The 16,177-nt window shown below is 46.8% G+C and overlaps 1 protein-coding gene across 1 annotated transcript in view; it reads left to right on the top strand.

Moving 5' to 3' along the window:
* Positions 1-9,281: 9,281 nt before the first annotated feature.
* LOC144722898 (ATP-binding cassette sub-family C member 8-like) overlaps positions 9,282-16,177 on the top strand; it is a 117,534-nt gene continuing 110,638 nt past the window's right edge. Inside the window, exons 1-2 of the mRNA XM_078601303.1 lie at positions 9,282-9,522; positions 10,506-10,647. Of these exons, the coding sequence (XP_078457429.1) occupies positions 9,372-9,522; positions 10,506-10,647 (293 nt within the window). The 5' untranslated portion in view covers positions 9,282-9,371. The remainder of the gene's footprint in view (positions 9,523-10,505; positions 10,648-16,177) is intronic.

The following is a 16,177-nucleotide window of genomic DNA, read 5'->3' as shown; positions in this document are numbered from 1 at the left end:
TATTTATTTAGGACCACCGTCTTGCATTCACCACGTGCATTGCAGCTCTTGAAATATGTTTTTTTACCGAATTTGACAAAAATGTATCTTCTTGTTATTTTAGTTGCCGACCCCTGGTATAGGGTGATCACTGTTGAAGTCTCACACAGTGGTACTTATTTTGATACTAATTTTACAGACTCTAGAGGAATGATGAGGTAATGTTTCATTGATATAGGGGAACTTAACTCCCAAACATGGATGGAACTTAGACACATCGAATCGTTAGTTGAATTATTTGCCATGTGCCACCGGGTAATTTATTTACTTTTGCATTCATAGTTTATACATACCCCGTTCTAACGGCTAATCAATAGTTACGAGCAGTGGCGGCTCCTGCAAAATCTCTCAGGGGGGGCAAATGTCTGGATGATTGATAAGGTCCACCCATGCAATGAATAAATTAACAGCTTAAGCATGTAAAGGCAACTTCACTTCTTTAATATTAATGAAAAATAAAGTGACTCTTACAATACATCTTGTTTGTTTATATACTCACTATTAAAACAAACCACTCAAGTTTATTTTATTAAAGATTCCACTAGGTGGCGATAAATTATATTGTTGGATGAAACGTGCTTACGTATGATGACGTTAGCACGTATGATGACGTAAGCACGTTAGTGCATGCCCTCCCGGAAGCCATAGAGAATGCATTGCAGCGCCCCCGTTCGAAAAAAAACATCTTTGAATGTAAGTCTATGGGGCCACTCGGGGCGATTCTCAGCCGTAGTGAAATCGCCCAAAAAGAGGCGGTACTCCACAGAACGTGACATGACGCTGATTGGACTATATCCAGAGGCTGACAGTGACGGCTAGCGTGACTCTGTGGTTGAATGACATTGGTGGTGCGTCGCCCAATCGCCCTAATGAAGAAACCGCCCCTGGTTACGAGTACAAATTGATGTATTAGACATAGCCCATCAATGTGACCCTTTGTGGATATATCTGGAAGCCCTAAAATTTACTCTCTGCTCTCAATCTTTACTGCTCAAACGAGCATGCTGTTTGTTCACTTTTGGTCATGGTCCTGATGCAGTGGTGGACATTTTACATTCTCATGACGAGGGCTGGTATATTTATAGATATATAGATTAACCGCTTCGACCTCCCACAACGTGTAACTCATTTCATTGACCCAGGAGGAACAATAGGCTGACTCAACCCCCCCTCCCCAACTAGGATTTGAACTCTTAGCCTTCCGTTTGCAAGTCACCCTCTTACCCACAGTGTGACCAGAGCAGTAATATAAACACGTGTTACATGGCATATGCAGTGGACATTGTTATGTGTTCATTTAGCTGAGATCATGCACTGCCCAGAGGTGATGAGGAAGAGCACGTGGTGAAAGGTGAGGAGGGAGAGGGGTGGTGAGAGGCGAGGATGAAGAATAAAAAGGTGTGGTGAGAGGTGAGGAGGGAGAGGATGTGGTCATAGGTGAGGAGGGGAGCGGTTGTACAGTGGTTAGCGCCCTAAGCTACGAACCCGGCGACCCGGGTTCGATTCCCACTCACAACTGAACACCAGTGATGATTATCTGAACTGGTCCTGGACCTTACCTAGGTTGACTCGGCCTCAAATGAGTACCTCGTGAGGTGTCTAAACATCGCCACTAGGGAGACAAAGTCGGCCGGGTGTGGTGCTGGCCACCCACCCCCTCGTGTGCCGTGCATGCCTTAATAGGTGTTCACTAACAGCACTTGCCCCAAAAGTCTGTTAAGGCTATATGGAGGAACTTTGTATTTGGAGGGGAAAGGAAGAGGGGGTGGTGAGAGGTGAGGAGGTGAGGAGTGAGAAGAGAGGCTGTTGATATGTTCGGCGGGAGAGCAGTGCGTGAGAGGTGATGAAGGGGGATCAGAAGACGTGGTAAGAGGCGAGGAGGACAAAGACGGTGTGGTTGAGAGGTGAGGAGGGAGGGGAGGTGGTGAGGAGGAGGAAGAGGAGGAGGTGGTGACGTGTGTGGCTGAGAAGGCGTGAGCCGTGTGAATGGCAGGAAGCCGTGGACGTGCACGCGGAGGATGCTTGCGCATTTCCACCCGCGCTGTTTGTCAGCAGAAGCTTGGCTGCCTCAAGAGGTCACCCAACACCCCCCCCGCCCCCAGGGTACCCTGTGAACCCCTCCATACCAGATCGTTCTTTCGCACGCCACCCACACCTGGGACACTGCAACTCCTAATTAGCAGCATCCCCATTCACCGTTGTCTGACAACGCTATAACAACCCAACCGAGTACAACTACCCAGTCACTCGCTCAGTGGCATCGTTAACGAGTGTGCAGGCGGTGCAACTGCACGTGGGCCCATGGGTAGGAGGTGCCCATGCACTGGGCTGTGAAGAGAGGGAAGATTGGACGGTGTCCTCATTCCATTCCTTTTGTAATGTAGCTCTCAGAGACACCTTGCTCAGTTATATGTATATTTATGAAGAATAAAGTCCACCGACTCACTGATAACTTAACGAGCAACCGCGCGTGACTATTTCCACTTGGGTAACTTATGTGACTCTACGCGACGCTCCCTGTGTAGTTGGCTAGCTACACAGGAGCGGATGCGTAGCAGTCACCGAGACAATATAACTCTAGCCTTCCAAGACTACAAGGTGCCCGTTCCAGGACGATCAAGACGACCGCTCCAAGATGACGACGGCGACGACAGCTCTTTGGTTCCCCCACAATAGAAGCCCAGAGCCCTGGTCCACTGCCTCTGCTGCACAACAATTCTCTGAACAAAGTCCGTTCCTTAATTTCAGACAGAAAAGTCTGGAAAATACCGTTACAGGAATTAATTTGTCACACCACATCTATCTCGGCTTATTTTTTTCTTTTAAACCAAATATATAGAAATGAACCTGTTTTTATGATTACAGAAATATAGGCTACAATCATATAGTATTATTACTGACAGTCATACCTTGTATAGTAGTGGTAGCACCTTACGCGAGCAGCACTCCAAATGAGACTTCTCCAGCAGCACTCGATCAGCCAACAACATCAATGTCGCCCTTTAGGAGCCCCATGCCAAAAACAGCGAATGGCTCTCAAATCACAGGATCTTTGGGTACGACCTCAGCACAGGCATCGATCATGCAAAATACGGCTTCGCCATCTGCGTCAGGAAAGGCCTAATGGACTTTGAAGTCTTTATAAAGAACATGGATGGACACATGTGTATCTGCCATCACAATCTGATTCAGACAAGTTACACTCATCGAAGGTTACAAGGCCCCGAACATTGGCTTCCCCCCTGCCAGCACTTCCACCAGCAAGCCACACAGTGATCCCGTTGGTGATTTTAACAGCCACGAACACAGACTGGGGCTATTCAAACATTGACAAGGTAGGTGAACAGCTCACGGAATTCACATCAGCAAACACATGCAACTGTAGGTATGTATGTATGTTGAACTTCTTTCGTACCGATCCTCGCCAACCGTGCAAATTGGAGGTGCGGTGGAAGTACAACAAATTTAATAAAAAAAAGCAGTATCAAAGAAATGGGTTTTCATTTCGACCCCAAACAGCCTGGCACTCTTCGACCTGAAATAACCAGGCACTTTCCGTTTCAGAACGTGGTGCACAGACCATAACCAAGACCTCAGATTTTTTTAAAATCAAAACACAAAAACAGTAACCCAGTGGCGACATGCATTCTTCCCCACTCTAAGGTGCTGACCAATAAGCTCTTAAACACGCAAAGTCTGCAAGCAAGAACATAGATACATTCTGTCATCTCGCTCCCTCATCCTCACTTGCAGCCCCCTATCTCAGGACTGGGGTTGATAAGGCCTTCAAGGGCTATAACTCAAACAAGGTGGCCGACAATTACATATTTACTCTGAAGTTTTAAAGAATAAGGGCACAGGTGGACGAGACTGGCTGGTGACCCTCAGTCATACACACAACAGGGACATTGCCTAAAGGGTCACCACCATCAAGCCAGGAGAGCCTCATGACAAACCTTCAAGTCATAACCCGATATTGCTATTGTCAGCGACCTCCAAGGTGATGGATCGCACCCTACTCGCATATCTTATACCCCTGGGTAGAGGACAACCTCCCAATCGAACATGCAGGCTTCCACCCAGGACGAAGCTGCAGCAATCTGCTTCTGGCATTCACAGCTAAATAAAAACTGACTTTCAAAGAGAATAAGAGAGGCCGCATTTTATAAACCTCTCAGCGACCTCTGATACCATCTGGAGACATGGTCTGCTGTAATCAAGTGCCGCATGACCATATGCTTCCTTTCCTCAGCTCTCAGCAACTGCACAGTTTGCATGCATCTGTTTGGAAAAAAATATGCTAGATCCACACTCCCACAGGGGTTGGTTCAGGCACCATCCCTTTTAAAAATCTTTGTAAGTGATTTATCAACCATGTCCCACAAATGCATATATACGGATGACACAGCCCTCATAACCCGAGGGCCGAACATCGAGAATGTTAGCAAGATACTGACCAATTACTTAGCAGCATGAACATACTTCCACAGATGGGGTTTTCAGCAACGTGACTATAACAAGGGCCCACTGTGTTTCATCTTAATAAGGCCACAAGGGACGTGATTGATATGTATTTTGTGTGGCAACTCTGATAAAAACGACCCCTTCCAAAAATACCTTGGGGTCACCCTCCAACTGAAGCCTGACCTTCTGGACTCATCTAAGAGAAGATCCTAGGAAATGTCAAGTCAAGGATTGGACTTCTCTTACAAAACTCTCCAGGATAACCTGAGGAGCGTCAGCCCCGAGATCTAAGAATGGCCACACTTGGCAATATTGTCGCCTTTTGCAGAGTTACTTGCACGCTCGTCTGGTCGCCAAGCTCACGTTCGAGAACGCTCGACCCTCACCTCAACAACGCAATAACAGGGACCCTCAAAGCAACGCCAACCGATTGTCTTCACTCCCTCGCCCACATCGCACTGCTGGGTTATCTGAAGAGATGCCCGAATAGTCTTCGAATTCACCCAAATTAGATTAAAACTAAACTTTTTTTATTTTACCAGGTAAGGCCCAACTGAGCTATATAGTTATTTTGCAGAAGCGACCGGGCCATACAATTATAGCTCAACGAAGCAGCTTATCACGTGGAAATTTATAGCAGCCACATATTCCACACGCATGTTCTAAATGTGGAGGGGAAAAAACGGTGAACACGGAAAAAAATTTCACAAGACCGAGGGGAGAGATAACATGCAAACTCCAAATGTACAAGCGTTGTCAGGGTCGAGATCAAACCTACGACCTCATACATACCAGGCAAGGGAATTAAGTATCTCGACGCCGAGCCTGCCCATTCGCGAGATGCTCAATAACCCTTCCAGGCCCTGTCTCAAGTCCCATGAACAACTCTGGGATCACAACTGCTGTGCGGAACCGTGCTAGGGATCGCAACAAACACCTTGTTGCACACCCCGACACAACAGCTAAAGGGATTTGACCTACCGCGGACACTGTGATCCACAACATCATACCTGTCAACCCCTTATCAGTGCCTTCTACATTGTAGGCCAATTCAAAGCTTTTCCGTCACCCCATGCCCTTTATAAATCTCAAAGTTCATCCTACAAAGTCCCATCACAAGGGAGAAACACAAACAAATATACTTTTTTGCGCGTATTGAAACAGCTGTACGCTTTATGGACCTGAAAACTAAATTTCCCTGTACAAGAATACGGGTAAACCGTATTGGTTGACAGGTATTCAACATACTGATTTCATTATGCAACCGGGTGCTGTTGCCTAACTCCATTAAGTGGAATATCATAAATATAGTCCATCAACCTTTGCATGCAACGAAACCTCGAGTGTATCAACGAAACCCGCACCCCAAGCATCATGTGGCTCACACACCTCGATGCTCCAAGTTTTATCTTTTCACACAATCTAGCCAAGACGCCAGAAGCGTCGAAGAAAATCTCGAATGAGAAATGTAACTCTTGCCAAAAACACAAAGTCCCAGTATCACACAGTTCCCCTATCCTGCAGCCCCCCTCCGCCTACTACGCTTCATATATCGTCAGATGAAGGCTGCAAAGGTACAAGGATACCGCAGCAAAGCAGTGTGTGTGGTCAGCCATTACAGGGTGCTCAACAGTCATCAGCACAGATACAAATTACTGTACAGTACTTAAATATTGCACCACCATGTTTGACCAGAAGCAAACCTGTCAACACATACGGTTCACCCGTATTGTATAGGGAAATCGAGTTTTCAGGTCCATACGACGTAAAGCCGTTTCAATTCGGGAAATTTTATTTTGTCTATTTGTTTGTGTTTCTCCCTTGTAATGGGACTTTGCAAGATGGAGGTCGAGATGTATAAGGGTCACGGGGTGACCAATGAGGTCTGAATTGGTCTGTAAGAGGTATGCAGAATAATGGGGGGCTGATTGTTCAGCAGTGAGGGGTTTGCAGTCTCTTTCAGTCAACTCGATCCTTCAAACGCATGGTCTCAACATCCAGAGGCTTTCCTCTGATGGTGCATTATCATGCAAACAACACTCCGACGGTGGGGTACACCCGCTAACACATTCCTGCGGAGGGAGCTGGTAGGAACGTTGGGTTGCTCGGTCAATGGCCAGGGTCAACGGCGGCGTGGTGTATTCCGCAAATATGCCCGACTGTGAGGGCGGGCACAAGCCGACGTGAGTAGGTTAAACGTTGAGTTTTATAAGGGCACCACGGGGTGACCAGCCCCTCCCCACCCTCGCCTCCCCACCCTCCCCACTCAGCCCCTCCCACCCTCCCCACCCAGAGCCTTTCCCACCCTCCCCACCCAGAGCCCTTCCCATCCAGCCCCTCCCCACCCTCCCCTCCCCACCCAGCCTCACCCTCCCCACCCAGCCCCTCCCCTCCCCACCCTGCCCCTCCCCACCCTCCCCTCTCCATCCAGCCCCACCCCTCCCATTTTTGGATGCACGACGGACGAACACAATAATCCCCTGTGGGCTGGTGGAACCAGGAGGTTCCTACCAGTAAATCCGACTGCGTCTCAAGACTCTGTAGGTACCCAAATAAATAAAAACCTCTGGGAATACGCGCATCGTTTAGATGACAAACGGTGTGTAACACCAGAGGAAGAGATTGGCAGAAGAGAATACATGGAGTCGACAGCACGGACGTCATGGAGAGGGAGTTTTTCTTGGATTGTGCCTCTTCTCTTCTTTGACGCGTTACTCACCCGTCAAAGAAGACTCAAGTTCCACCAGGCCAGCTCCTTCCGCACCAATTATTTACAGCAGCGTGTAAGCGGTTAACCTGCACCAGATTCTTATATGATTGTAATCAGCAGGGTGTAGCCGTTGAGCTATCCTCCTGTCCCTTCTTTTTTTACGATCAGAGGAAACAAGAAGATGCTCGGTGTAGTCGGCATTTTGCTTCGTTCATCATTTCGTTTTTTTGTGTTTATTTTCAATGCTTTGCTTTATGTGCCCCCCCCCCCCCCTTTTAAATGAAAGATTTCCCTTCTTACCACATCTCCACTCGTCATCTTCCACCTGTCGTCACCTCGTCTCCTTCCCGTGTCTGTTCCCGATCTGTCCCCGGCTCCCCCATCTGCCCCCTGTCTCCTCCCCCGCGGCTCCCAGTGTCCCCGCGTCACTGCGGCCCGAAGGTCACTCACGCTCCCTCCCTCCCTCTCTCCTCCGCGCTCTCTCCCCATTCTCTCCATCCCCCCTCTCTCCTCCACCTCCTCTCCCTGCCGCCCGCCAACTCTCCCCCCCCCGTCTCTCCCTGCTCTCCCTCCCTCTCCCCACTGCTCTCCCCGCTCTCTCGCTGGGGATGCGAGGCGCCGTCGTTTTGTTCGGAAGCGATGAACACCATGAACAGGGTGAAGCTGGTAGGTGACGGGGTGGGTGGGGTGGGCGATGATGGTTTCACCCATCATCACTATCACCGTCGTCATCACCACCACCACCATTACCACCGTCGTCATCTTCATCGTAATAGGAGCCTGAACAGACACGCAGCGGCGCTTCCTTCTTCCCCGCAGCGCTCCGCGTCCGCTGCTGAACGCGCCTTGCGCAGCAGCAGCGGGCGGCCAGTGTGTCCATGTTTGTCCTGAATCCCGTGAACAGCGCTCAGCCCGTACGGGCTGTGTGGACTTGGGGGCCGGGACGGGACCCCCCCACCCCTTCCTTCACAGGAACCCATCTGCTGGGTGTCAGCGACCATGTCCCAATTGTCATTGTCAGTAGCGGTTCATTTCTCATTTAATCCATGGGGTTTTTCCTTTCTTCCGGAGCTCAGCCCCGTATGTCTCCGGCTGAGATTATTCCCCGAGTGCCCAGGGATCATAATCGTCGGCGGCGTAATTGTGTAAGGACCCACGTGTCTCACAGCTGTGCAGGGTCACGTGGAAAGTAACCAGCTTGGTGGTCTTTAACACCGTGCTATGGCCAGGACATAAACCGGAGTAACGTTTCGCGCAATGAGTCTTCTTCAGGCAGCAAGGTCCACCCAGGGGATACGCGTGCACCGTGCTTCCTGTGTAGCGTGCGGGGGACACCTTTTTCCCATTGTAACTCGAGACGCCCGTTGCGTTCTTCTGTATGATCGGACAAGATTTTTCTTGCATCTGTGACCTTGCCACTTGGCGGGCGATACATCTGCTGTGACATAGGTGGCAGAAGTATATTCGTCGACAAAGGGTTACGGAAACACAATCGGAAGAGTGTGCCACGAAGCGGTGGAGAGGCGGATGAGTGGAATTATGTTCAGAGACAGCAAGAGGAACATGTGGATCAGAGAGCATTTTATATTGTATCATGCATTATATTGACTTAATATTGTAATCACACGCTCATACCATCGCTCTGCACAGCTCCTTACAATCATTAATCTCTAAACCCTGTCAGAAAGCAATTCCGTTCCCTATTCCTTGGGTGTTCAGCAGCATCTTGAGTTACATTTGTGTTCAGGTGCTTTATAGATCCCTCTTGCATTGCAAACTACGGGCTGCTGTTGCTGTGTTTATTTTGTGTGTGCCCTGCGCGTATGCTCAGTGACGCAACGGTTCAAGCAGGTGTCCGAGTGATGCGTCCCCATCCATGAGGCAGTGGGCACGGTGCCACGGCCTCTCTCTCTCTCCCTCGTCTCTCCCACCCCTCCTCTCCCCTTCCTCACCGCTCCCTACCCTCCCATCTCTTCTCCCCTCCCCCTTCCCACCGTGTTCCCTCCACCTCCTTCCACGATATCTCCCCCCCCACCCCACTCCTCCACACTCTCCCTTCCCCGTCTCACCTCACGGTCACCGGGGTCGCTGCTCTCCTTCCCCTCGCCCCCATCCCACCGCTGTGTGTGGGACGCGGCAGGGCCGCAGCAGCCCCGCCATGGCGCTCGCGTTCTGCGGCAGCGACAGCTCCAACGTGTCGGCGTACAGCGTGGACCGCGGGGTGCTCAGCAACGGCTGCTTCGTGGACGCGCTCAACCTGGTGCCGCACGTCTTCCTGCTCTTCATCACCTTCCCCATCCTCTTCATAGGTGTGTCCATGTGCCAGCACTCTTGTGTCCTCTCCTCCTCACATGTGCATGCTTGTGTCACCTCCTCTCCTCTTCTGGTTGTCAGGTGACTTAATCCCAGCTCTTGATTTCATTGCACGCGAATACTTTGTGTAAAGTTTATTTCAATCAGACGCACATTTGTTTATGTTGTTTTGACAAATATTCTGCTTTCAAGGTCAGTGACACATGTTATGTCTAATTGGTTAGGTGGCATTTTTTCATGCTTTGTATAAAGTTGCTGCTTTCTTGAAATTGTCATATCTTAAAGAGGGAAAGTTGACCAAAATGTCAAGATCATGTTTTCTTGCAGTGAAAGAGAGAACCCGTTTGTATTTTGCGTTAACCTTTCATTCGTTATTAATGACAACAGCGGTGACGTTTGTTCAGCCTGCTGAGCAGCTCGTATTCGAGGGGAGAACATTGCGACGATTTCACCGCGTGAGAAGGTTGCCGCAGCTCACTTGCTCACTTACACGGTTCAAGCGACCTCGGTCGTCATCTCATGAAAATAAATAATGTAACACGTTTCTGATTTCCCTGGTCCACATTTCCATTAAAAAAAACACAACTTGTTATTGTGACAGAACATTTCAATTTCAACCCCGTTAGTTTCCATTGAGACTACAATTGAACATTTTTCAGCATTTCCAAGTAAAATGCTACGATACAAAGCAAAATGCACAACGGGAAAATTAAGTGCATATTACCGGAATTAAATTACGAAAAAGACTAAATAGCCAGCGTGGTGACTTGCGGCCAAATAACCCCCACTCCCCGCACGGCATGGAGAGGCTCGCAATCGTCCAGGTGTGGAGGACAGCATGGGCTGGAAAAAAAACAATGCGGCCCTGTGGAATGGCAACCCTCCGACTAGCACGGTTGGCTACGTACGGTGCAAAAGAAGTTCAACATACACTCATACATACAACGTCTTATGGTAACGCGTGCATGCGCGCGAGCAGGATGGGGCAGCCAGAGCTCCAAGGTGCAGATCCACCACAACACGTGGCTGCACTTCCCCGGCCACAACCTGCGCTGGATCTTCACCTTCGTGCTGCTCTTCGTGCACGTGTGTGAGATCGCCGAGGGGGTCGTGTCTGACGGGTGAGTTTGACGGGGAATCATCGCAGTCAGCCTGTCGCCACCCATGGGCGGAAGGAGACGAGCAGAGGCAGCCACGGGACGCCCGTGGTTAGTGAATATAGAGGGAAGCGGTCGACCGTGTGTCCGTTGAACACGTAAGGCCAGTGCGCGTGTGTAATTGTACGTGTATAGCCTGTTTGTCAATCCGCCGTTGGATAAGCGAGGGCTGTTTCACCAAACTCCACCACGCTGGTCAGTGCAGGTTGGTGAAGATACACACCTGTAAGTGCATGACTTACACAGGCGACTTGCTACGACCTTCATAATGTGAATATAGTTGACAACAGAAACATTACCACAGTTGCCACTCACTATAGAAATCCACCACCACCACAAACAGCACTGCAACTCCAATTTACTCCTCTCGTAATGATGACAAACAATCAAAACAACATTTGTATATTTCTCATAATAAGTAATATATAAATTACCTGTTACATTACATGACTGGTTTAAGCAGCTGCCACATTTAAAATGCTTTTTCTCACTTTCAAAGATAACTGCACCGATTTGTAATAATCTTGAAAATGACTTTTGCCACAATATTTGCTCGGAGAATCGCTGCGCGGTGTACGACGCTTATAAACTGGCAGCACCCCACTGCTGTAATCGGCGGAGTTAGCATGCATGCTTGAATACAGCAATTACAATTTACCACCGATGGGAACTATCGTACTATTAAAATAAATTATTGTTGATATGCACGATTACATAACACTGCTAAATGTCCTGCGACCGAGTGCCACAAATACAATACTGTTAGACTTGTTGCTACTGATAACAGCAATCGTCTCTGACAACAAAATTAATTCATATTGCAATTCACTGGTACGATGATACTGAATTTACAGGTTCCTACCGAGAGTGACTGGAACATAATACATTATTCACTCGTGCTCAACGAATTGACATATACATGATACTGCTATGTGTCATACTCTTGATACTAAACCAACAGTGCTAGGATTGCCAATTCTTAAATCAACCCGTTAAATAAAGCTATAGCATGTTCTGTGTATGTTCAAAGTTGTGGAACTCTAACTCTATAATAAGTCTGAAAGTAAAAAAAATAGTTCCAGCGTTATGTTTTGACTTGCTGCATCCCCAACGAGGGTTATTTTCTGCATCGGGGTTTTTGTTATCGACGTAAATTTAAATAACGTCAAAATATAGTGCTGTACTGTACAATATAATACTGTGCAGTACAATCAACAAAAATGGTACGTCATCAGCCATGATCTATCCACTGCTGGATGAAGGCCTCACCTCTACTTTATGGTCTTGTGATGTGACGATCTGTCCGGCATCTGCAAATGAACTTAATTTATCACGGGGAAGACGACTTGCCCTGGCTGCCACGCCATCGCCAGTTTTGACTGTTGGTCCTTCTCACAACGATTTCCTCCCCGAGCCCACGTACTTTTCTTTACAGTCAATGTTGTCTATAGTGTGCGTATGTTCCCCCAGCAATGGGTTTGCTTTTCCTCTCCAGTGTAATTTCAAACATGCACCTCTCCTCCCATGCTTCATTTTAATACTTTTCAGATTTTTGTCTATTTGCTTCGTCATCGTCCATGTTTCTGATCCATATTTCATAGTATGCAATACACACTGATTAAACGCTGTCTGCCTGACACATTGGTATGATGACTATGCACAAGTACACACGTAAAACTGAACATTTACACTGAATTGTATGAAGAAGAAAATAACATATATATTGGAAGGGGAGTCAGACGAGGTCACACATTTTTGCAGGTTATTTAAAGCGACAGTAGAATATGTTTGTCCAAATTGGATTGGAATAAACATAAATGGAGACGGTATGAACCACTTTTCTGATGACAGTCATTATAACAATCAATGGAATAAACGGTACAAACTGTCAAAGTGCTGTTTATGGAGACTTTAAAACCATTAAATACAATTTGACTCGTGACGTCATTTGCAAGAGTAGTCGATTGCGTGCCGACGGCAATGGTCCAAATTGGGCGAATCTGGAAAATTAGGCGCAAAATTCCCAAATTGAAACTTTACTTAGCAATCATCGTCCCCCTTCTACGGAAACTTGCCAGGACCCTCCTTAAAAAAGAATCATGAGACACAGTGAGATTTTCCTGGGTATAAACAAGATTAATAATACAAATAGTGAATCAAACGAGTAAAGAACCCATTGGTCTGCAACTGAAAATAAGAGACAGCTGTCATTTTCATGCTCTTCTCACAATCCTCTACTAGGAGCACTAAAGAGAACCTGATTTGTACGTAGTACTATTTTTTATTTTACCAGGTAGGGCCAACTGAGCTATATTTAGCTCTTTTTCAGAAGCGACCTGGCCACAAATGAGAGCTCAACGAAGTGGCTTATCACGTGGGCATTTATAGCAGCAGCCAAATACTCTAAATGTGGATGGAAAAACCGAAGGACCCGGAGAAAATTCCACTCGACCACAGGCAGACAGGGCCACATAATATATTGTGAGTTTTTTATGTTCTTTTGTAATTCTGGTGAAATAATGACATTCATACTAGCACAAATTGAAAAGTTAGATCAATTTTAAATGAACTGTGTCAGCCTTCTTTATTCGTTACTCCCACCTCATCGGTGTCACTATCTATTATACATCTTACGAACTTCTTTTTCCACCTTTTCAATTCATTACAACTTCTTGGTTCTTTCGGTAAAGTCACGTAGAAGGAAAATAATAAAATAATAAAAGTAAAACATAATAAAATAATTCTCACGACGTTTCGGCCACAACGCAAGCAGCCGTCTTCAGGTGGAAAACAGGTCTGTCTTCTCGACAGGGTTATAGTCTTCTCGACAGACCTGTTCTCCACCTGAAGACGGCTGCTTGCGTTGTGGCCGAAACGTCGTGAGAATTATTTTATTATGTTTTATTTTTATTATTTTCCTTCTACATGACTTTACCGAAAGAACCAAGAAGATGAATCCCTGCAGTCACGAAAGCTTTACATCGAAATTCATTACAAGTTTATTTGTTCTGTGTAAAATCCCGTTTAGTAATTTGCCCAGATAGTTTTGGTGATGACGGTCCACAGCAGCCACTAAACAACAGCAACAGGGTTATAGTTGTGGTGGAGAGGAGCCCAGCCAGCATCCAGCCAGGAAACAAGGCCATATCTTATTATTAATAGTGTATGGTGTATCGCCACCTCAGAGAGCGGGGCCTGACTGCGTAGGGGTTTCTCACAGCGCTGCATGCGTCTTCTCCGAGTGGCCATGAGCGAGGTTGCTGCGGAGAAGGGGAACGGGCACAGGAAGAAGCGTTGCATTGCAACCTGTCATGTAACATACGGCAAACTTGCCTTTGGCAGCAGACGTTGCACTTTGGTGGATTGTTTCATTATTGATGCCCCAGGGTGTTATATGACTGCAGGTCAAAGGATCGTGTATCCTGCTCAGGATGTGAAGATTCCCTTTGTATGCTGTGGAAATAAATGTCAATCGAAAAAGAACAATTTCCTCCTCAAATAACCCTTTTGCCCGCACATCTCATGTGGCATCTGTTGACCTCAAGCCTTGAATGACGGAAAGAAAATTACTAATTTGGGACTACACAGAATAATCGTTGCCCCTTTTGACAGACTAATGCCCGATTGTAGGCCAGGTGCCCTGAGCCATCCCACGTGTTCGAGATGAGATGTGACGTAAGTCGCTTATCGTGTACAGAAGCCCCAGTGTAAAGGAGGGCGCAATATCAATAACACATTTTTAGATTACTACCGGCGATGGAGAGGGCAGTGAGCAAGGAGAGGATAACAAAACACCAGACGAAGGGAGATTTCAAAAGAGGAGGTAGGGGGTTGTTGAGTATGCAAGCATTACAAGATGTGGCATAAGAGAGGAAGAGATATTAAGGTGTTGGTGGTTTGCCATAATGGCCTCGAGCTAATGTATAGGATATCAATACGTCGAGTTCCCTTTCACTAAGAACCTGAAGATTTCCTCGGTCCTGAACTTGTGACATTGCAGATAACATGGTTCATTCAGCACACAACTTCCCATATGTGCAATACTATTAAAAGATATTTGGAATGTGTTCACTTCGTCTGTTTTTACATCATTGTATCGGTGCTCATAGATAGATTGCGGATGTCTCATTGAAACTGGTAAAGGTTAAAAGGTAAAGGTGCAGCCCAGCAATTTCTTGCTCACACCACTGTATGTGAAAGAGCCTCCACTAAATATCCTAAAGGGGATATTTGGCCCACTCTTTCACACGGCCAGACATCTTGTAAGTGATGGAGGTCCCCACACTTTCCTCTGCCATGCGCGACCTGCATTCAATCACACGACCACAACACGCTGCACGCAATCGTTTTCCGAGGTGCACGCGCACATTTAACACGTCGGGAAAGTTCGTTCGAGGTTTACAAAGTTAATCACAACACAAGCCCTGGCTCTTGCTGTTTGGTATACAATCATCTTTTATATGAATAGGATGGATGTCAGGAAGATCTTCCTTTATTCTGTTTTAACGGTATCGTGTCCATTCACAGTGTTGCTCTTGTTTACAAAGTTAAGGGGAAATGGGGATAGCTGATGCATAGGTTATAGACTTTATTGTTGATCGGCTTGACAATGCTTTATCAATGGCAGTGGCAACAATAGTAAAATGTATTCTTTTTAAATATAAACACCAAAATAGGCATATTCTTAACACATCAGCTACTTGTTAAAGCGGTGGCAGTTCAATCCTGGACATCTGTGTCTGCAAGCGGTGCTCTCGGCTGCCTCAGTTACTCTTGCACTGCAGCTCGTGCCAGCGATCATTATTAAAGGCTAAATAGACTAACAGACATGATGTCTCCTTCGTATATCTGTCTCTCCACGTGCAAAATAAAAGTATTCTTTATTGTTTTAAGTTATATGATTTTGTGTCCAATGATGACCCATATCATAAAGGGATGATCTTTGCCTATGGCATCTGGCAATTCACCAGCATTGACTCCATCAATCAACTATGCTGATTAGACACTGTATGTATGTTGGACTTCTTTTGCACCGTACTTAGTCAACCGTGATAATCGAAGGTGCGGGGGAGGAATAAACTAAACACAAAAAAGCAGTTCTAAAGAAATTCGTTTTCAATCTAGATTTGAAAGGGCATAGCTCCAGTGGCTTCCGAAGGACCAGCTTTCCAGTTGGCCACATAATCTGAAAGCATGCGATACAGTGACCATCTTTGTTCGATGGTTAACCAAAAGCCGCCTTTGTAAGGATGACCGGAGTTTGCGTGATGGTTTATGCTCCTTGACGAGATTCGCAAGGTATTGTGGTTCATTTGTGATACAGCATATGTCAATATTTTGCTTGTACTAAATCAATGCTACTGAAATAATTCACTCCCAGAAAGCCGTGGGCCTAAAACAATCTGGGTTCCGAAAAAAATACAGCACCACATCTGCTGCATTAGACTCTATGAATCACATTTACAGTAGCCTTGATAATAAGCAGTACTGCGCC

The sequence above is a fragment of the Lampetra planeri genome, chromosome 16 (assembly GCF_965212315.1).
Source record: "Lampetra planeri chromosome 16, kcLamPlan1.2.h2, whole genome shotgun sequence".
In the NCBI taxonomy this organism is placed as follows: domain Eukaryota; kingdom Metazoa; phylum Chordata; class Hyperoartia; order Petromyzontiformes; family Petromyzontidae; genus Lampetra; species Lampetra planeri.
The sequence above is the reverse complement of the archived record's forward strand: the minus strand, read 5'-3'. Positions and strand labels throughout refer to the sequence as shown.